Source organism: Anser anser (assembly GCF_964211835.1).
Source record: "Anser anser genome assembly, chromosome: 7".
NCBI lineage: Eukaryota > Metazoa > Chordata > Aves > Anseriformes > Anatidae > Anser > Anser anser.
In genome coordinates this window covers 38,501,508-38,523,408 of record NC_139727.1, presented here as the reverse complement: position 1 = coordinate 38,523,408, position 21,901 = coordinate 38,501,508, and the positions used below count along the sequence as shown (strand labels likewise).

Sequence of the window (21,901 nt, the reverse complement as noted above, 5' to 3'; positions counted from 1 at the left end):
ATCTTTTTCAGCACAATTTTCATGACAACTGATGTTTTGCTCTAGCAGGAGAACGGAGGATATATCTCACTATCCGTGCCCATTTAACTGCTGTGTTCACTGCTGAGGTTGTTCAAGAGAGCATCTATGAGCGATAACAGCATGCGATAAGGGTGCCTGTTGAATTACTCCACAAAACTCATTTCACAGCCTGTAGCCAATAGTAATAGCTTCTAGTCATCATCTGTGCTTGATTTGAGCCAGGGGTGTCTAGTTGTAAGGCTTCGTAATGCACTGCCAGCTTCTTGAGCCATCCAGGCCCTCTCTTTAAAGCTGGTTGGGAACAAAGGGCTGAGATGGTTGCGCTGAGGCTCTACAGCACTGAGCACCTTTCAGAACCTGGCCCACAGGTCACAATATTCCTCTTCCACCAAAATATTACTGTAGCAATGCATCCGTTGAGAATTTGGGTGGAAAGTTTTACTGCGTATGATCCAGTCTAAAATAACACGGGGAGAAATAGGACAGTTCAAAACTACTTCACAGCTCACTTTACTGACACTTTTGCTGCTATTAGATCTTGAAAGAATAATTATGAATAGGATAGGATGGGATGGGATGGGATGAGATAGGATGGGATAGGATGGTGTCCTCTCCCACCAGCTTGCTGGAGAAGGGACACTTGTTTCCAATTGCATGGTAAGGCCAGCAAGCTGCAGGGGTACACAATGAGGCAGGGTTTGGCTGCACGGCCCGGGTGAGGACAGTCCCTGGGGCAGCCATTTCGCTGGCAGCAGGCACTGGAAGGAAATGCTGGTCTCCTTCTCAGGGAGGCTGTTCCTGGCTTTGTGACAGTCTTTGAGTGAATTGGACAAATCTCTCTGTCTCGGTTTCTCCATCTGTGAAATTCATTTAATGATTCTTACCTACCTCACATGGCTGTTACATGAGGGTAAAGTTTAAGTGCCTGAAAAGCATCTAGTGAAAGGAAGTGCAAGCTGTTAGCTCACTGAAATCTCAGAGCACTAATATCCTCTCACTCCCATTAGACAGGCACCTTGGGCATTGTTCCAGGTGAGGAGGGGTAGGAATCATCGTCTTTTCCCCCAGATTAGAAGAGTTTATTAAAAGATATGAAGCTAGTCGTAGAGAAGAGGTTCCACATTTTAGCATGCTCTGAAGCCTGAGTGCTCAGTGGTAGTCAAAGAAGCAAAAAGGATCATAGGAATTACTGAGACAGAAATAGAGGATAGAACAAAAACCCTCATTACCACTTTATAAATCCATAGTGCACTCACATCTTGAATTCTGCATGCAGTTCTTGTTTTTCCCTCCCTACCCCCATCTCAGAAAAGGAAGCATTATATCCATTATATATGTAAAAGATACACAGAGGGGCAAAAATGATGATCAAAGGTATGGAACAGCTTTTATCCAAGGAGAGAAAATAGACTAGGATTTGTCAGTTTTGAAAGGAGATGACGGAGAAAAAGGGTATGATAAAACTAGGTTGAATGTCACGCTGGAGAAGAGACAATTACTGAATATTTTCCATAACCCCAAAATTAGGAGGCATCAAATGAAATTTTAGAGTAAAGGAAAGTACTTCTCTATCCATCATATAATGAAGCTGTGAAATTCACTGTCACAGGTGGGTGTCAAAGGCAAAAATATCCACGGATTCAAAACATGATGAGACAGTTTGGGGAGGGGAGCAGGGGGAGCCTCTCCAGGACTGACAAACCCAAAGATGTCCCTGACACTCATGCTGCCGGAGCTGGGAATACCGCCCGGAAGGTGCTTGTTATGTTCTTACCCCTAAGTATCTGCTGCTGGCCGGAGGCAGGGTGCTGGGCTGGAGCAGCCCTGCTGCGACCTAATATGACCACTAAGTTCTTATGGACACGGTTGGGCATTTGAGATGTGTTGTTAGCTTCTAAATACAATGTGATTGGCCTGCCTGTCATAAGATACAGGAAGAACAAAGTGTGAAATCTGCAAACTAAGACATATTTGACTAGTTTATGTTTTTCAGACAGGTAGAGGAGTGAGATATAAAGATAGCTGAAAGGTAGACTCAGTTCTGTTAAACACAGACACCCACGTACTCCAGCTATGTTACATCCTCTCAGGCACAATATTCGAGTAGGATTCACGATAGGATTCACGTAGGATTACAATGGCATAAATACTTGGATTGACACTGGTGGCAGACTAAAATACAGGTTAGAGGAGAATACAGTCATGCCACAGTCTGTGTCCTGCTGGCTCCTCTGGAAGAGGAAGAGGTGAATGGTGGAGAGGAGACGATATATGCTGAATGCACCAAAAGAGAACAATGGGTAATCAGGATTTCCGGGGCTTCCATCTGGATAAGAAAGCCAACTAGATTCTCAAAGCTTGTGGGAAGGTGAAGGGGAAGGTGACTAACCAAGTCATTTCCTTCCCATCCTGTGGAAATGCCCTTCTGTTTATCTAGCTCAAAGGCTCTTCAAGTTTTTAGCAAATAATTTTTGCCTGCAGACACCACACACAGCTATGATAAATCTGTATACACTTGAATGATTTTTCCCCTATTGATTTCTCTGAGAGTGCAGAAGCTGGCACATACACACAAAAAAAGCAGCCTGAAGAAGAGCACAACCTCCATGGTCTGTGCCAGGGGCTGGCAGGGGGACGTGCAGGCCCAAACGCACATACAGAGCCCTTGCTCAGAGACTCCTTGGTACTTTAGGGATACAAATCTCATAGGAAGCCTTTTCTTTCCAAAGCAACAGAAAGATCTTGAAAATGTTAAGAATCTCTCAGCATTACCTAATTGCCAGATAACAAGCCCAATCACATGTATAAAAGTATTCAGTCATTGTCCATCCCCATCAGTGACTGAAAGATGCTGTGTCCACGGTGACAGCAATGGGAATACGACTGCAGTACACAGTAATTATTAATGGGATTACATAGCTACGTTACACAAGGCCGCCAATACTAGAGCCATCCGTTTGTCAAATGGCCTGGCCGAACTCACCGCGTCCCAGACACAGTCAGCTGAAGAGGGGATTTAAAAATGACACTCCAGACACCCAGACATCAACTATTTAAAAAAGGAATGGAAGTAGGAAACCAGTGAGGAAAAAAAAAAAAAAAAAGAGAGAGAGAGAATTCCTCATAACTCCTCAAGCATAGTTTCCCCACAAAAGGGGAGATTTCATCCAAAAAAGAAGTTAGGAGAAAATCCCAACTGAGAAAAGCCTGGGTTTGGATGTGTTCTTTCTCTCATATTTTCTGAAGAGCTTTCAGTTCATGTAAACATCTCACATGGTTTGTAAGTTATCTGACCGTGAAACTACCGGAGGTTTTGAGCTTTACATTAGAAAGCATTCAGTTTCTGGGGTTTCATGGTTTCTGTATTCTCTCTGTTTAAATGGTAAACTGCTTGTGGGTCACTTTGATCTGAGATGAACATTATGTCCACTCTTTGACAATACTTTGTGCATACTGTCCCTGGGTGCACAGTAATGCCCCAGGCACCATTGCTGCTGCCAGGAGAAGTGTAAGAGATGATCCATACCTGGTCATCTGAGCCTGCCCTTTTTCCCTCCAGTCTGTGTCTGACAGGATTTATGTATATATATATGACATACATTACTATATAAAAAATGAGATATATATAATATTAAAAATACTTATTAATGTATTAGTAATATTGTTTTAGATTTATATGTAACTGTATATATATATTCATACATTTTGTGACTTGAAAAAGTCCCAAACCTCAAGGTGATGTGCAAGTTTAAATCAAGCTTCCATTTATGGCTACACGATTTGCTTCACAATGCTGTAAAATGTGCTCACTAAATGGGTTGTGATGCCAACATCTTTCCTTCTTCATTTTTCTCTGGTGTCCTTGGTCTGCCTTGTCATCCTCCCACTTAAGCTCACATGTGACACTTTCTTTGATAACACAATTAATGTTCCTTGCCACCCAAATGTGAACATGGAATTGCATTACCGCTTCTGATTCAGGTAACTCCCTGCTTAAATTCCAGGCATCAAAGTTGCAGACCACTATGCATTCACTCTGGACACATCTGTCTTGCACTGAGAAAGGATTAAGTGCATGCTACAGTAGTCTCTGGGTATGACTACATTTTCGACGCCGTGCTATAGAATGTATTTTCAGGTTAATGAAAGGCATTGGCTGGAATAAAACATGTATTTGACTAATGATGTGTCTGAGTGAGAACACCTCTACCACTACTGCAATATGTGAAACCAATAATGCAACAGCTCTAACCTCCCTTTGAGATGCTAGTGTTTGTTGATTTGGGCCAGACTTGTTATTTTAATAGAATTCTGATGTGCAGTATACCAGTATAATGGTATTGCTTGGGTCTCATGTGATGCTCTTCATCAATAGATCATTATTTTGTGTGCTTGCTAAAATTTAACCCATTTTGCAGGTGAGGAGCTGATGCAGAAAGAGGTGAATTGCTTGGCCAAGGCTGCCTGGGGGACGTTGTTAGAGACAGGAGTACTGCTGCCTCGGGAGTACAGCTCCCATTCTCTGTATTTCCCAGTCTTTTAAGTTAAATAAAGACCAAACTATTTGGAAAATACCTAAAGAGCACCTAATCTGTTAGGAAAAATATACATATATATATATCCGTCGTCTTATTCAGTTATTCCAATAGTATTTAACCGCAACTAATTAAACCAAACTAAAAGTGAAGGTTTTATTCGCTACATTTTTCTCCCTCTTTTTTTTGTTTGTCTGCTTGCATGCCTGTGAATTTGTTAGATGCATAGGAAAAATAACTAAAAATGCCCCATCACTTTATGGATTGCCTTCTGATATCACACACGTTGAGAAACACTGCAGTGAGTAACTGCAGTACCTCCGTCCCAGGCAGCTGGAGGGCCACGAGGCTCCACTTCTGTTATCTATGCAGACAAAACTCATTGAAATCTGTGGCAGAGCTGTGGGATCTGACCCTTTCCTTTTGAAGCCATACCATTAATTGTGAAATGAAGGCCCTATAGCTTTTTAAGTAGCACATGAGTACTGCGTGGTCTTTTACTGTGGACAGAGGCAGACTCGGTGTCAATATATGGTGTGAAAGCATGAGAGCCCTCTAGTCTAACTAATTTCTTACAAGCTGAAAACATCTACATTCCTCTTCCAGTGGTAACAGGGCTTTTTATTATTATTGTTTAGAAATGAGTATAACTTTGTGCTTCATTAAAACCAAATGTTTAATTGCATTCATGAATATCAGATTTATTGATTTACCTAACTTTTCTCTTACACTACAGCAGAATAATATATCACAGTTTCATGTAATGCTGTCTTAGCCAAGTTTTACTTCAGCATCACAATTTCTCAGACAAGTATGCACTGATGGTTTATGTTGGCAGGGCCTTTGCTTCTGCTGACAAGTTGGAAAAGAAAAATCCCATTTATATTTTGAGATTTCCTAAAGCCTATTGATTTATGAAATACGGCTGGCCTTGCATTAGGTTTTGTTTTGTTTTTTTCTTCTTTTTAAGAGAAAAAAATATATCCCATTTGTTTTTATGGCTGATTTAAGTAAAGGATTTATTCTATCAAATTGCATTTCACTAAATGAGAGATTCCTGGCAAGGTAAACAGCAAGGTAATAACAAATTCATTACTTAAGTTATGTTTTAATTTCTTTTTCTTTGAGATGGAGGGAGAGTTCCCATCATAGCCCATCCCATTTACATGTTCCCTGTGTGTCCACATGGCGTATAATGGTATATAGTAGGCAAATACCAATGAGTTGTTCATGTTTAGAGCTGATTAGCAGCAAAGTGGATGTGGTTTATTCGGTGCTGAGCACCAGACATGAGCAGGGTTCAAACCCTGCTGAGAAGCAGAGTAAAATATTAGCTCAGGCTCAAGACCACACTGAAGCTGCTTCCAGTTGGCTCAAAGCCTGTGAACTGATGTCTGGACATGCGGTATGGTATAGATTTTATTTTTCGCCCTCTCTGCTACTGGTGATGAAGAGGAGAGCCTGATTGTTTTAGGCAGGAGTTAAATTATCTCTTGTCTTTCCTGCTCAGCTCTTTTGGAAGATCTTTCTGACTTCCCAGTATCACTATAGTTTGGGACTGTAGTAAATACAGATTCCATGAGTTAGATACCTGGAGACCAAATAAAATATATTTTATATTGTATTTTTTCCCAAATATTTATAAGCTTTGGAATTCTGGTAGTCTTTTTCCTGATAAAGGTAATGGTAGACATCTCACAGATTTCTCTAGAAGTTTGTCTTAAAGAATAGTTGCTGCTTGAGCATTCACAGAGCTGCTGGAATCCCTTTGGAGTTCCTTGTGTCATTTTTGGCTGGAGTTTTGTAGTTTAATATACTGTCTGCCTTTTTTGAAAAGCATTGTTTTACTTAACATTAATGCCCCATCTTGGTCTTGGGGGAACATAGGCTGCCTCAGGAGCATGGGAGAACAATGTACAAGACAAATACACAGAAGCTGCATAGGAGTAACAGAGGCTTCTGTGAAACACCTGACAAAAAAGTGGAAGGAAAGAAGTAATTATGGATTTATTTTATTTGCATCAAATTCTCAGTAATGAAAGACTGGTAGGTATTGTTCATCCGATCCTGCCACACCAAAAAGGAAACTGTCATTTCTGACCAGTTGCATTTTTAAGGTGCTGTGTTTGGCAGTGATCAGTGGGGGAAAATGCAATTGTAGGAAAAGAAAATTAGTGAAAAACAGAGAGCTGGCCAAGATAATTCATATTTGATATTCATTATCTTATTACAGATGGTCACAAGCCAGGTGCAGATATCCTGTAGGCAGTACTCAAAGGATAAAGGTGCTTTAAATGAAATGTATACTTTCCTTTATGCTGAATCTGCAGATTTCTTTTTTAGCATGGGATTTTTTCATATGTAAAGGATGGCACTTTTCTTAAAGACTCATGCTGTCCCTTGGGATGGGAGTTTCAGTGACAAGTTGAATAGGCTGCCCTAGCTCTCACGTGCTCAGTAGAAAACAAAATTAATCACTCTGATGTCTGTTTACTTGTCTGTATCCCCTGCAGCAAAAGAAAATGAGAGGTAAAGAAGTGGTTAGTTAGTTTAGGCAGTAGCTGGATATACTAGAGGATGTGCTGGAAACGTGGCGATCATGGGGTATTTTGGCTATGAACTCCTGAAATGCAAAAACCAGTAAGTAAGCTTTATCCAGCAAAAAGATACTATCAAGTCTTTTTTTTTTTTTTTTTAATCTAAGGTTTTAAGCAGGATGAAGTTTAATATTAAAAATAAAACCTACATATTTATATGCTATTTTGGAGTTGTTAGTAAAGGGAGATGGTAAGGCTGGCCCATTTCAAACAGTGACTAATGGACTTTGGCCTCCATGTCTGCTTCCAGCAGCATCCAGAATAAAACTATTAATTGCACAAGGGAGAGACAACAACACTTACTTGATTATGCTGATTACAGAGTTGATGATTATTGGAGCAAAGAGGATGTGTTGTCCAAGTTTCCTGAATTCTTCAACGAATAAGGCAGATCTGAAAATAATGCCTTAGCACTGTAGGGTGTAAGGTTGCCGAATCACAGGACAACCTGCTTGGAGGTACCTCGTATGTGAGCCATGCCATAGCGTATCCTAGCTATAGCTACAAGGGTTGCTGTGATAAATCAGGCCTGATTTTCCAGCTGTCATCCATCATAGACAGCATGCCTTTGTGATTGGTATATTATACATCTTACCTGGTTTGCCAAGGGTCCTAAGGAAGCTGCAGATGGATTATCAGAGACTGATTCTTGTTTCAGATCAGTAAAGCACACTTCTTTCACTGGAGATATTTCCGTGAATGCTGTTACACAGCCTTCTTAATACCATGGATTGCCAGTCTTTCCCTCAGACTTCTAGCTATTATAGCTCACAGTGAAATGGTCATTTGTTGGCTTGGCTGAACGGATGAGAAGGAAGAAATTTTTTTTGCAAGAAATGGGCTGTCAGCTTGGAACTAAAGTTTCAGTTAATTGATTAGGAGTTTCTTCATCATATCTTTCTAAGCCTTGAATAGCTAGGGCAGCTTTTTCCAGATAATTTTACTTTTTATTTTTCAATCAGTCTTTATGGTGTCATTAACCTGTTCCTGGCTACTTCCTCTTTTTCTTCTTCTTCTTCTTCTTTTTTTTTTTTTTTAAAGCCTTCTGCAGAATTTTATAGAGACACATACTGGTCTCACAATGGTTGTAGTACCTCACCTTAGCTGTAGTACAGACAGAAATAAGAAGAGTGTAGAGATAGTATAGAGCAATGTTGAGAGAGGAATGAGAGGAATTGAGGAAGAATACCTTGGCCAATTGAAAGTTTCATATGATTTTTCTGTAGATTGTAATGGTACTGCTGAAACTTTGCCAGTGTTCAGGGATTTACGCCTTCCTAATTTAAAGACTTGGAAAAATCAGTAGTGCAGTGCACTATTCAGTGCATTGTCCAATTGATAAATACCTCGCACACTGTATAAGCAAATGCTTATCCATAGTTAACAACAAACAAATGGGTTTTAAAAGGTCCATTACTTTGGTCACATAATTACCCAACAAAAATGGATATCCAGTTAAATGCAGAAATTATCTAGGATTCTCCTGTGTGGTGTGTGCTTGGGATATGACACTTGTACTTTAGATACTGAATAATAAATTCTTTCCTCTCACATTAATTTCTACCTGAGCCCTGTCTGTAAACCTAACCTGTGCCTTCTTATGGTATCATGGATATCTGGATATACAGCATAGCAGTCACTTACTCTGTGCTGCTTCCTCCAGCTGACTACTAATTCAAGTGGTATTTTTGGAAATCATCCTACTTTGTGCCATATATTTCCAGAAATCCTATTCCCAGCATGAGCAGACCACGGACACCCATACCACACTGTTGGTTCTTCTTGTGCTCAGCTGAAAGTGCATCTCTGTAGCCTTATGCCAGCAGGAGGAGCTGAACTTGTTTTACTGTAGCAGTTCAGAACAGTCAAGCAGAACCCAAAACAAGAACCCAAGAAAAGCTTCTATTGGGTCTGGAGTATTTTTTGGTAAAGAGACAGCACAAGAAGCCTAGGATTGACTATGCGTCCCTGGTTCTTCCACAGGGGTTTCTTGGAACATGGTGTTGAATATCTTTCTGAACCCCTATTTCCTCTTTGCACACTGTAGCTGACAGTAATGTGCCAGGAGTGCTTCCATTGTTAAAAAGTCTTTGGGATTCTCAGACAGCAGATATTACACTAAAATTATTTTTTGGGGGAGTAAAATATGCTAAATGGGAATCCACCAGTTAATATATTCGAGTTTCATTTTACTGCCCCATGATGTAAAGTTTAATAATCCTTTATGATACATCTTTCATCTGGCAGATGCAATGCTTGCATCAGCATTTGGTTTAAAAGGTATCTGCAGATCATAATGAATTCTTTTTCTCTGTACCTTTTTTTATAAAAGCATTTCTCCATGCTTTTGTTCACTACTGTTTGCAATTGGTCCGCAGATGCCCGCACATCATTACTCTAGTCAGCAATGGCAATGCATCACTGGGAGGATGGAAAACACATAAAACACAAATGTACTTTTGCTGTACAGCACAACACTTCAGAAGAGGAAAATTTTCTTTGAGCCATTGCTTCTTGTAAGGTGTAGTGTGCTGCAGTGACAAATATACAGCTTTGATGTTTCCTGCTCCACTCGGCATGACATTGTAAATCAGCATTTTGCTTTTTCGTATTCTGTCATTATTAAAACCTGTTGTAACCTTGTTGAAGACAAACATAGGTTAGTTCTTGAAAGCCGTGCATCTTACTCTGCTCTCTTGTGCTACAGGGGAATTATTGTATTTGCAAACAAAAGCTACATTCTGGAGCCAATAGAAGGTGCTACAACTGAACACAAGATCTACCGAGCAGAGAACTTGAAAATAGCTCCAGGATCTTGTGGCCACCAGCTGGATATTTCTGCCGTGAGGTCTCATGACACAACACACCATTCTCAAGCTGGCAGGGTAGGTGGATTATATAGTTTTACACCTTTTTACACCTTTCTGCAAGCATTTACATATTACTGACAACAATAAATCTTTGTTCCAGCCTCAATTCCTATATACCTACTGAGCAAACCATTAAACCGTATAGTCATCTTGTGTTGATGATATGTGCTTAAGAATATGCTTAAAGTTAATCATATACTTACATGATTTGCTAAAGGTTTATTGCTTTTTTTTTTTTTTGCTCTTGCATTTTATTTATACATTCTCTCTGGTAATGAGATGGCACAGAAAAGTTTGTGGTTTTGTATTATGGTGCTATATTTTGGTTCATGTATGATTATAGCAACAATTTAAGAACCCATAAGAACACTAAGCAAGGTCTGGAAAAGTTCTTGCCCACCCAAGATGGAAAAGAACATGATAGCTGTGATGCCTTGCAAATAGTGTTTTAAAACCTAAATGAACCTCTACATTCTAGCAGGAAAGTATCTTATGCAGACAAAACAAATTCTCACCATATTATTTTACAGAAGTATTATTGTAATTGTTTTCATGTAAGAAGAAATGTCCTTAATGTGGAATGCATCTAGCTAATGGAAACTGTAGAAAATGAAATGAGCTGAAAACCAGGAAGAAGAAATACTAGAATAAATTAATGTGCATTTTGGAAGGGGATTGTAGAAAAGACTGTTTTAGGTGTTCAGAAATTATACAATGTTACAAAGCTGGCCTCAAAATGTATTATTTGTCACATGCTGGGGTTTATAATTAGGTGTACTACTAAGCCTTCACATTGAGTTAATTGTTAAGGAAAGCAACCTAAATGGCATCACCAGATTTTATTCATGTAGTAGAATTAAATTATTTTATATTTTAGGAATATTAGGCATTATCTGTCCAAATTTCTTTTTGTCTAAATAAAAACGTATTTAGAAACATTATGTGATGGCAGAACAAAGCCATGGCCTTCCAGCTTGTCCTTCTATAAAAGCAACTTTATCAAAATGGGCTTCCTTTCAATGAAGCTTCAAATATAGGTTCCTACACTATGCCAGAGTGTTTCTGTAGATCCTACCACAACCTAAAAAAAAAAGTATTTTCAAATTATTTAATGTGAGTAGGAAAGTTCTTTTCACATCTTTATTAAGGTTTGCCCCCCGATGTTTGGGACTCTGCAGAGGTAATCAGTGTAACACAAGGAAACTGAAATAAAAAGCATGCATATTACTAGCTGATGCAATCAAAACAATTTTACAATTGCCTTCATGGTTCTCACATTTTGTTGATGGCTTCACCTACATGTCAAATTTCACCTTAAATGTCTGAAAGATATTCTTGCCGTGGTTCACTGGACGTAATTATAAAACCTGTCAACAACTACATCATAGAGTTAGGTAAAATACATATCATGAGTATGCTGGATATGCTTTTAATGTATGAATTCTGGAAGTTGTCAAATGTAATACGTGGACTGAATTTTCACATTTCAATGTTGTCATCAACTAAGCAGACTGTCAGGACACACTTAATAAGAATGAACTGCAAAATAAGGAGACACAAGGCTGCTCCAGATTACACCGGGTCAAAGAAGTAAACGCAAATCCAGTGTCAGGTTTAGGGCATGATGAAAATTTTAGGTTTCTTGGCAGATTTTTTGGGAGCTGTTCTTTTTTTCTTTTTCTTTTTTTTTTTTTTTCCCTGAGCCTTCACTCAAATACCTACACTAAATGCTTATTGAGCAGAGCCAAAATGTTTGATCAATGTATCACAAATTTAGACTAGCCTTTAGGTTAGATTTAAGTACAAATCAATGATGAAACAAACAATAAACTCAGCTTCCCAGATCCAAACATGAGGTTTAATAAATCAAAGCAAATAACACAGCAGGTGTGTGTAGACACAGTTTTCCCTGTTAGAGCTGGGTCTCTGTAAGTACTGGGTTATGTCATAAAACAGGGGACCCTCAAATTGCAGTGGATCTTCCAGTTGATCTCCATTAAGAGAGGATCCTGCAGAAAGCAAGTCTGTTATGTAAGGCAGTCCCTACTGTATGGCTTTTCTCTGTAGCCACACAAAATAGCCATTTGTGTGGTCCCAGTGGATCCCAGAGCAGCTGTTTTGGGGAATTAGATCACAGAGAAAGTGAGGGGCTGCAAAATTGTGCTGTGAATCCAAGCTGTGCCAATTCCCAGACAGGAGAGCACAGGGAATATATGGTGGTATAGGACAGCAGTTTTGCAGTAGGATCAGGTATGGGAGAAGCAGGGGAGCAGGACAGCAATCAGCTGAACAAAGCTTATTGTCTCCTATTGTTAATATCTGTCATAGCTGTATTACTGACTCTTCATTTTAATTCTGAGTGATTCAATCAGTCAATGGATTGTGCATTGATGCAGTGGGATGCAGAAAGCAAGCTGAAAGAAGTGATAATTAGGTACATTTTATAAATAAATATCATATCTGAGGAATACACATAGCCTTTGGGCAAATCACAGGAATGGATTCGTTATGCAAATCAGTCACCAGAGGCTTATATCATTATACCTTGGTAGCCAATTTCTTTCAGGCTGACTCTCTCCGGTCCAAACAGTGTTATTTTTGGTAAAAAATGAATGGCTTGCTGACTGGTGTAACAGAGCTCTTCTTATATATTTGCACCTGGATAATCATGTCTCAATTTTTTACTTTTCATTTGGAAGAAGACTAGAGGCATCTTGGGGTATGTCTCTAATCAGGGCTGCATAATAAATTTCAGGTTTATATTAGACATTCAGTGTCTGAGAGACCAGTTCTGCCACAAACAAAACCCATATGGTCGTTTGCCTTCCGTGGCATCTCACTCATGTCCGATATTTTGCAGAGAGGTGAATCGAGCTCTGCCTAAAAACCAAAGGCTCGGCTGAAGTCTGTAGAGATGTGGCAGGCCCTTTACACTGCACCTGCTGCTGTTACAGAAGCAGCAGGAGCAGATGTGCTGGCTCCTGGTGTCTGCTTCCCATCCAGCATACCACCAGGCGCTGCCAATGCCCTGCGTGGCAGAGGAGGCATGGGCACATGCACCAGGTCCATGCACACGCCATGTCCCCATGATGGTGACAGTTGCCTCTAGAAGAGACAAAGAAGATGACAGGGAGCTCCAGTACCAGGAGAAGGTGTAAGAATACCTACCCATGCTCATTTGCCGGAGCTCCTGATAAGTGTAATCCTGTGAAGTGTTTGTACCATTGATGCTGAGTTCATTAATGCTGGCCTCTAGTGGTTTCACAGTCCAGAAATACCATCCAAGTGGAACGTAATGTCTTCCAGTTCCTGTGGTTTAAAGGCTGTGTCACACTATTAAATATGAGTTTTCTAGTGTTGGAAAGTTAGAGTTACTGAAGGCTGCATCTGTCTTTCCTCTAAACACAATGTTTCTTGTAAAACATTCAAAATCATCAATCTGTAGATAACAAAGAGGAACACTTTGCTAATGTGAAGAAAACTTTGTGAAAATTGGCTGGAAGGTGATGTCCAGTACTGACTTAGCTTCAGTTCAGGGGATTGCATAGTTTGCCTTGGAACACACTGTTTGCTTTTGAAAGCTTTAGTCATGTTCTGGGTTAAAGAGCACTAGTTCAGTTTGAGACATCATAGTCATTAGTAGGTCATACAACTGCTTAAGGTCCTTAAGTTCTGGCAAGAAGATCAGACATACTGCTGGGACCTCTGGTCCCTAACTGTTTTATTCCAGAAACAAGGGAGGAATAATAGATGTTCAGCTGGTGTAAATCACAGAACTTCCACAGACTTTAATAGGTCACTTAAATTTAGGGTAGCAAAGGAGCTGTCCTATGATTAATAGCATTAAAAAATCATTTAATTTTCTTCAGTGATCCTTTTGGAGCTAAGCATTAAGGTTTTTTTGGACCTGCATTCAGAAATGCAAGTAACACGACACGCTCTTTCACATGAATACACAGATGCAAAATTAAATGTAGGCTATTTTTTAAACATTATAGTTTGTTTTCCCAGACACTGACAGTTTATTTAGCTTTTTTTTTTTCCTGCAGTTTTGTTCTCTTTTTTTTTTTTTCCTACACAGTTTATAAGTAGACCACTTGATTGATACTCAATATTCCTTTATTACTTTATCCTGCTTTACTTGATATCCCTTTATAACTCATTTTTTCTGGTTGCCCATTTGTCTGTTGCTTGAAATGTTTGCTAAAAGTTATCTTATCATTTTTTTAAATGTACCTTGGAAATAGCAAAGGCCTTTCTCCTGGAGCTGATATTCTCCTGTGAGGAAAGATAACTCAAATATTGCAGCTGCAGAAACCTGAAAGGTTGAGATTCACTTTGCAGCACTTTCCTGCTTGCTGTGATCAAATCCTGGTTGTACAGGTCTTTTTTGTAAGCACCGCATGGACATGAGGAGAAGGAATGCAATAAGAAATCATACACCATGAAACCTTTGGAAGTCTGAGATGTTGTATAGCTCCTCTTGCAAAAACTTTGTTTAAATGAGGGAGAGCTGATTCCAAGGATCACATTGAAAAAACAAAAACAACAACAACAAAACCTTTTTCATCTTCTTTGGCAGTATAAGAGGGAGACTCTGAAGACGACAAAGTATGTGGAGCTTGTTATTGTGGCAGATAATCGTGAGGTAAGAGACTTAAACATAAAAATATATGGGAAGCACAGGTGGGAAATGGGTTTCCATGGGATTGCAAGTAATGTGCTTCAGATAAAATATTGTAGTTTTCACAAGTAATGCTTCTAACCTAATTAAGGCTAAGCAATGGAAGGCACTATTAAGATAGATGACTGCTAGTCATTTGTAAATGTTTTTTGCAATATTTTGTAAGGAATTTGGCACTCATAGATAACTGGGGTGTCTGGCAGTAATTCAAGACAAGGCAAATAAAAGTTCCCAGCCCAGGATTTCCTTGAGCTGGTTAAACCTTCATTGCGTTCCCTGCCTGCCCTTGCCGGGACTGTCACTGTTCAGAAGATGCTGTAGGATTCTGCATTTCCTTCTGAAGCAGCACTTTACCATCACATTGCACGAAGCCTTTCTGACAGTTTGGAAGCAGAGCTTCAAAGCAAGGAACCAGGACAGGCTGTAGAGATGTGTTCCAGTGAGCTGAATTGCAACCGAAGATGAGAAGTCTTTGTTTGAATTATTTTGCTACTTACGTTTTTGTTTGTTTAAAAAGATGATGGTCTTTCACTCTCCTTGAACACAGCTCATTAGGGAATAAAAATCACCCTCCTGCCAAAATAGCTAACAGAAGAGCCCTTTCTTTTTCAAAAAACCTCAGTCCTAGAAAGCTTGCTATGTAAGACTTAGGGATTTTTAAATCTTGCTATGAAGAACAAAATCCTCTCCCATAGCCTGTGTTTATTCTGAGGCAGATATCAGTTCCATGAAAGCCAAGAGAAATCTGTCGTTGTCCTTTGCTTGCTCCCTGTAATCCCCAAACATCACTGACAGTGCCATCAAAAGTAAGGTGGATGCTGTGGAGAAAAGCTGCTGTATTTGTGCTGCTAGTACATTGATCCTTTATTTTCTAAGTTTCAGAGACAAGGCAAGGATGTGGAAAAAATTAAGCAGAGGCTGATAGAAATTGCAAACTATGTTGATAAGGTAAGAACATGAGAATTATTCCAGTTTTTCAGAAATTACTGCACATTCTGAAGGACATTGTTGTGAGATTTATGTCTGTTTTATTAGTATAAATTAAGAAAGCTTCTAAAGCTTAAATTTGTAATCTCTATGAAAAGAAAAAGAGCTTGACTCAGATTTCCTGGTAAGAGCAAGTCATGTTTCTAGTATTTCCTTTCATACTACGGGCTATCCCTGGCCCATGCTCCCAGTGTGCCTGCCACACTCAGACCATCTCCTTACACACCCAGCTCATGCCATGCTGGCTGCAAAACATGCAGCTGAGAACCTGGCCTCTGTCAATAGTTCACTGCCTGCCATCAGCCCACCAATAACAGCAACGCATGTTTCCTGCTGCCTCATTTGAGCAAACACATCTGCTGCTTTCCTAATGCCCCAGTATCTCAGGGCAATGTTTCTCTCCAAACAGTAAAACAAACAAACAAAAAAATAAAAATAAAATTAAAAAGTTTATTTTTGATGTGCTGCATGGCCAGAAAAATTAGGAGTGTAGTACTCAAATTATAACTAAGGGAGTCTAATTTATCTGAGAACTCATCATGTGATGCTTCAAGGACAGTAACTCAAGGAGAAGCGTTTGTGATTAAAAACAAGCTGCTGAAGGTACCTCCACCTCTTCTGTAATTGTCTTGCTGACTTATTACTGGAAGACAGGCGTTTACATGTTACCTGCTCAAAATTAATTTTGCATGTTACAATATATTTATGTTTCATGCTTAATTCATGCTCAACAAATGGCAATGTTATCCAAATGGCTGCAATGCATATAAACAAGACAAAGATCTAGTATATGCTTTTCTCAGACTGTCAGCCAAATCCAGGCTTGATCAATTCCTGAGTCCTTCTTCACATTACTCTTACCTTAGAATTGTTATCTCTGCTTCATCAGTAACACTGTGCCTGCTCCCCCCTCGTAGCAACTGTGGCATTTACTAGTGTGATAACACAGTAGCCAAGAACGCTATAATTGTTTTTGTTTCTGTTTCCTCATTAGTTTTATAGGCCACTGAATATTCGAGTAGCCCTCGTTGGAGTGGAGGTGTGGAACGACATGGATAAGTGCTCCATTTCTCAAGATCCTTTCACCAGCCTCCATGAGTTTCTGGACTGGAGAAAGCTAAAACTACTACCTCGTAAACCCCACGACAATGCACAACTAATAAGGTAGAGTTGATGCCAAATCTAATATTGGCTGGTATTTCAGTGACGTGAGAATAGCTGTACCGTATTCTTCTTCAGTTGTCTAAGCTGTTGGGACGAGCATCTGTGATTCTGAGGGTTTGTCTTTCCCCTGCACAAGCACAGAAGTGCTTTGCAGGGCCCTGCAGCAGATGCTCCAGATAAATTTCCTTTCATAGCTCTGCAATACCTGTTACTTGTAGGCATTTCCTGAATACAACATGCATGGAAATCTGGATATATAATAAGCCAATAAGGACTTCGGGCATGACTTTGCATCCAGTTTAAGGTGGTCTCAATCTAAGCTGTTATTGAAAAAGGCAGTTCTGCCCTCCCCCTTAAAGTAGAGCTAAGGGGGTATTATTGTCACGTAGATACAGACATTCTAAGGTCAGGTTGGACAAGGGTTTGAACAATTGATCTGGTGGAAGCTGTCCCTGCCCATGGCAGTGGTTGGACTAGATGATCTTTAAGGTCCCTTCCATCCCAAACCATTCTGTTTTTATGATCTGAATCCTGCTCATTCGTAGAAAGACATTAATAAAATTAAAAATGCAGTCTAAATCAGACAATTAATTTGAATTTGTGACTTACAATTTAAATTATATACATCTTTTATCCTGCTGCTGTTTCCTGGATTGAACTGAGTAAAAACGCTCAAATCAAAAACAGTCTTTAAAAAAAAAAAAAGTAAGAATAGCACCTCTTTCTTGATTCAGGTATTGTTTTGATCAATGAACCATTCTTTACACTATAGACAAAAACAGACCTGATGTCTTAGTAATTAAAAGGAGCTCACTTTACTCATTACTCAGATATTCTGACATTATCTGTGGGGGAATAGAGTGAGCCACTCTAAACTGTCACAAAGTATTTGATTATATGTTTTAATACTTTGTTTAGAATCATTAAATTCTAGGTTTTGTATTACAACAAGTAGCACATAAACTTACATTAAAATAAGCCTTCCTTGAGCTAGAGACAGTATTTTTCTGTTTGTGTTTCTATTCCCAACTTCAATCAGGAGAAAAAGAAAGGAAGAAGGGGTCTTGTTACAGCAGTAAATCCAAAGGATGGTGATCAAATGGATCTTTCTCAGAGCAGGGTTGCTGTCATTGTCAGTTTGGCAAGTTGGCATGACTAATCTGTGCTTTTCATTGTTTTCAACCTGCAAATGTCTGGAGCTGACACATTTGAAACAGGATCTTTGTTTGAGATTGGCAGAAACACAAGACTGAAAATAATAAGGGCGGTATCTTGGCACCGAAATGCTGATTCTGGGATTCTTCTTTTCCTTTTCTGCCCTCCTGCAGCGGGGTGTACTTCCAAGGGACCACCATTGGCATGGCGCCCATAATGAGCATGTGCACTGCAGAGCAGTCTGGAGGGGTCGTCATGGTAAGTGGTAAAAGCACAGCGCTGGAAACTGGTCCAAGGGGTGCAACCTGATCTCACGTGTTGTAGTGCTGTATTCTGCACCAGCACATCAACCCCTTTTGTCCCATTTTCAATCTGAATTACCTATATCTACAGGCAGCTTGCATGTAAAGTTTTTAACTCATAGATTCCATACTGAAATATATATATATATATAGTATTAAAATATAGCACGACCTCTGCAAGAATCTTCTGCTTCTAGTGATTGTTAAATCAGGTGAAGAGGTGCTACAAAGGATGAGAACCAGAAGATATATTTGTTATGCACCTGAGTATACTAGTGTTACAAGCAACAACAGTCTACCCTGAATCTTTCATTATATTGATTTTATTCTGGATTTACAGAGTTCCCTGTGTAAGACCCTACTTTCCATCTTTGTAGCGTAGTGGTTTTGTTACATTGCCAGACAACAAGCACAAATAATGGCAGCATTTATTCTACCTGAATCTCTCTCAGAGAATATTACTAGTAATGCTGTTGCTCAGTGCTACATGTAATGAACAAACAAATAAACATCTTAGCCAATTTCTGATACTAACTCTGGAATACTTTCATTTAGGAAAAAAAAATGTTTTTGAATTTCAAACAGTGTTTTTTAAGGGGGAGTGAGAACAGTTTTGAATTAACTAAGCTTTTCAATTCAAGTACTTTAAATAAAATTATGTGTGGACTCCAAGAACTTGCAGGCTACTAAGAGGCTCAGCTGGTGGCCTCAGAGCTCAGCTCCAGAGCAGAAAGCCATGAAGCCCTACAAACCTCATAAATATTCTCTACTTCTGAGTTCAGCTTGGAAGTGCTGAAAACCTTTATTTTTTTTATGGTTTTGTCTAGGTTTCCCCCTCATTAGTCGATCCAGCCATTCTCTCCAGCTCTGCTGGATTCCTCAGTTACACGTCCCTACATAAACAAGGTGGGAGATGAGAAATGCACATTGCTCTCAGAGTTTGCATGGTCTCAAACCTCCCAGTTCTTCAAAGCATCATGGAGCCAACCTGGAGACCAAAACACCAAGGTTTTTGCTCAAGATTAAGCGGGGTAGTCCCAGAGATACAGTCCCTTGAAACGCCTGCATTTCTTGGCTTCATAGTGAACATGCAAGGTGAGGTTGGTCCACGCACAGTACAGGGCTCCTTTGTGGTCTCTGGGACAAGTAGGAAAGAAGCCAAGCTGAGGTGATTTGTGCATTCATGGAAGATGATGTATTGGTGATCTAGACTGGGAGGATTTATGAGGTGAGTGGGAAAGATGAAGAGTAAGTAAGAGTGGGAAAGAACAATCAAATAAGTTGGAGAAAGTCGTGTCAAAATTGTAGAAAAGACGTAGGCTTCAGTCTCTTGGCAGCTTTAGAAGCTGAGTCTCTAGTCAGTGTTTGTTACAGCTTCTTGCTGGGTACCTGGGGGCTAGATACAAAAGGAAAAGGAGGCAAAGAGGAAGGAAAAGCTGAGGGAGTCTCCAGATGCACTTCCAAATCTTGGCAAAGGCATAGATGAGTCAACCAGCCCCATTTTATCCATTCCTCCCTCAGGGTAGCAGTCACTGCTTTGGCTTTATCTGCAGAGATGTTCTTAATGATGACCTTAATGATGACTTGTTTGGTCTTTTAATTTACAGAATAAACTTTAAGGTATGCTACAGTATTTTTCTGCAAAGCCAGTCCTCCTCACTGTGGAAACTGGTGTTTTAAGCAGAAACAACAGAAAGAGCAAAATCATTCCAATAACAAGAAAACAAGAATCAGCATTTCTTTAAAGTATTCTCAGGGCTCTGACAGAGAAGAGACTGATTTATATGTCCAGGAAAAACCCAGTGTCTGCAGAGAAATCGTAGCCAGGCCGCAGCTTCAGTTGTTCAGGGGAGCGTGTTGTTTCCCAGAGACTCCCACCCCAGTGAATTGAAACTTTTGAGGTGCAAATTAATCCAAGGCTTGCACAGCATAACTAGAGATGTTTTCATTCTTTAAGCAAATCCTCAAAAGGCAGCCAAATCCAAACAAGCAAACACTCCCTCCAAAACCTGGAAGGGAAGCTGTCCAACCTTTCCCCCCAGATTAGCAGAAGCTAATTCATGTATATACAGAAAAGTCTTGATACATATCAATACATACAGACAAAAACTATAAGTCCGCAAGATGTGCAAATGAAATAGTGAAAAACTTTTAACCTTGGAGGCTTTAGTGCACAAACATCTCAACACTGAGCAACTGAACATTTAGCTGTTGTTATCATTTGACCAGCCTCTCAGCCATCGCTCTCCAAACACCCAACCCCAGAGAGTTCCTCACTTTGAAAACAGTTCTGAACAGTTCTGAAGGAATAAACAATGGAGTAAGTGCATGAGAAATAACATCTGAATGTAAATCTGGAAAGAGTCAACTATGTGAGATCTGACTTTCCTGACTGTTTTGCAGTTACCCACACCTATTATATGATCTAAATTCCCCTGCCATCCCTGTCTGAGAGCCTGCCTCTCTCTATTTTCTGTAGGGCTGGATTCTCTCGGTGATAGGTGACCCCCTTTTCCACACTATTTAACAGAAACTCAGGGTGGGAAGAGTGCACATCTGAGTATGAGACAGTTTAGGTGCATCAAGAACATTATAATTTTATTTCACTGTGATGGTTCTGTTGTGTTGTTTACAGACCAAACATATTTTGACATTAAAACAAGCCTTTGACATATGCTTCAGTCTTTGTTCTGTTGTTTCTAAACAAATTCATGGATTTAAATTTAAGATGTCACTGAGTTGCAGTAACATAACGTAGAGTTTTCATTCATGTCAAATTTCTATTGTATTTGGTGGGAATTTAGGTTAAACAAGAGTTGTGGTACAGGGGTACTTCACTTTTCAATGAATGGCTTAAATGAAATAAAAGAATATTTCAGAAATCTTGCACTTTTATGACCGAGTGAACCTACATGGAAAGTACCAATGTCAGGGCATCTAGCTGTAGGTGACAGAATTTTATTATTGAGGTTTGAACTGAATCCCAGTGGAATGAAGCAGAGTTCAACTGAAAGCAGCTGCATGTTTTGTGCAACAGTTTATAATGTCTTAACAGTAGTTGGTTGCTTATTCAGTGGTTGTGAAACTGTTTGGTAATGACTTTTACTACTTAAGTTAGCTTTAAAAGACCTTGGTGGAATAAATCAGTCACATTTCTATTCGTTTCTTAAGTACTTGGGAAACTTAAATGGTCTCAGTATCAAATGGGACATGTCACTGTTTGTTTTGATAATCTTCATTTATGCTGTTTTCAAATAACCTCTGTTGCTGAGACATCACATTCCTTGTTTTAAAAATCCTCTCTAGAAACTGATAAAATTACATTCCAAGTGGATCTGAGCAAGTAATGAGAACCGCATGGGTTGTAATAAATTGTTTGCCTATTCAAGACCCAAATTACATTTCAGATCATTTGTTGCTCTAGTTCTGGAGTGGACTGTGTGAACTCCCCTTTTTATTTTTAATTGACAATATTGGAGGCACTTAAATGAACAAAATCCCTTTGCAGTAAGCAGAAAAGAAACTGGCAAATTGAAGAAAAATTGAGCTCAGTTTGTTGTCTGTGTAGGTGGTTCAAAACTCAGAG

The 21,901-nt window shown here is 39.5% G+C and overlaps 1 protein-coding gene across 3 annotated transcripts in view; it reads left to right on the top strand.

Moving 5' to 3' along the window:
• The window catches only part of ADAM12 (ADAM metallopeptidase domain 12), a 182,688-nt gene that overhangs the window by 106,798 nt on the left and 53,989 nt on the right, over positions 1 to 21,901 (top strand). For all 3 annotated transcript variants that reach the window (XM_083844605.1, XM_083844607.1, XM_083844606.1), the window contains exons 6-10: positions 9,861 to 10,038; positions 14,606 to 14,671; positions 15,584 to 15,655; positions 16,689 to 16,858; positions 18,187 to 18,271. In XM_083844605.1, coding sequence (XP_083700731.1) covers positions 9,861 to 10,038; positions 14,606 to 14,671; positions 15,584 to 15,655; positions 16,689 to 16,858; positions 18,187 to 18,271 — 571 coding nt within the window. The remainder of the gene's footprint in view (positions 1 to 9,860; positions 10,039 to 14,605; positions 14,672 to 15,583; positions 15,656 to 16,688; positions 16,859 to 18,186; positions 18,272 to 21,901) is intronic.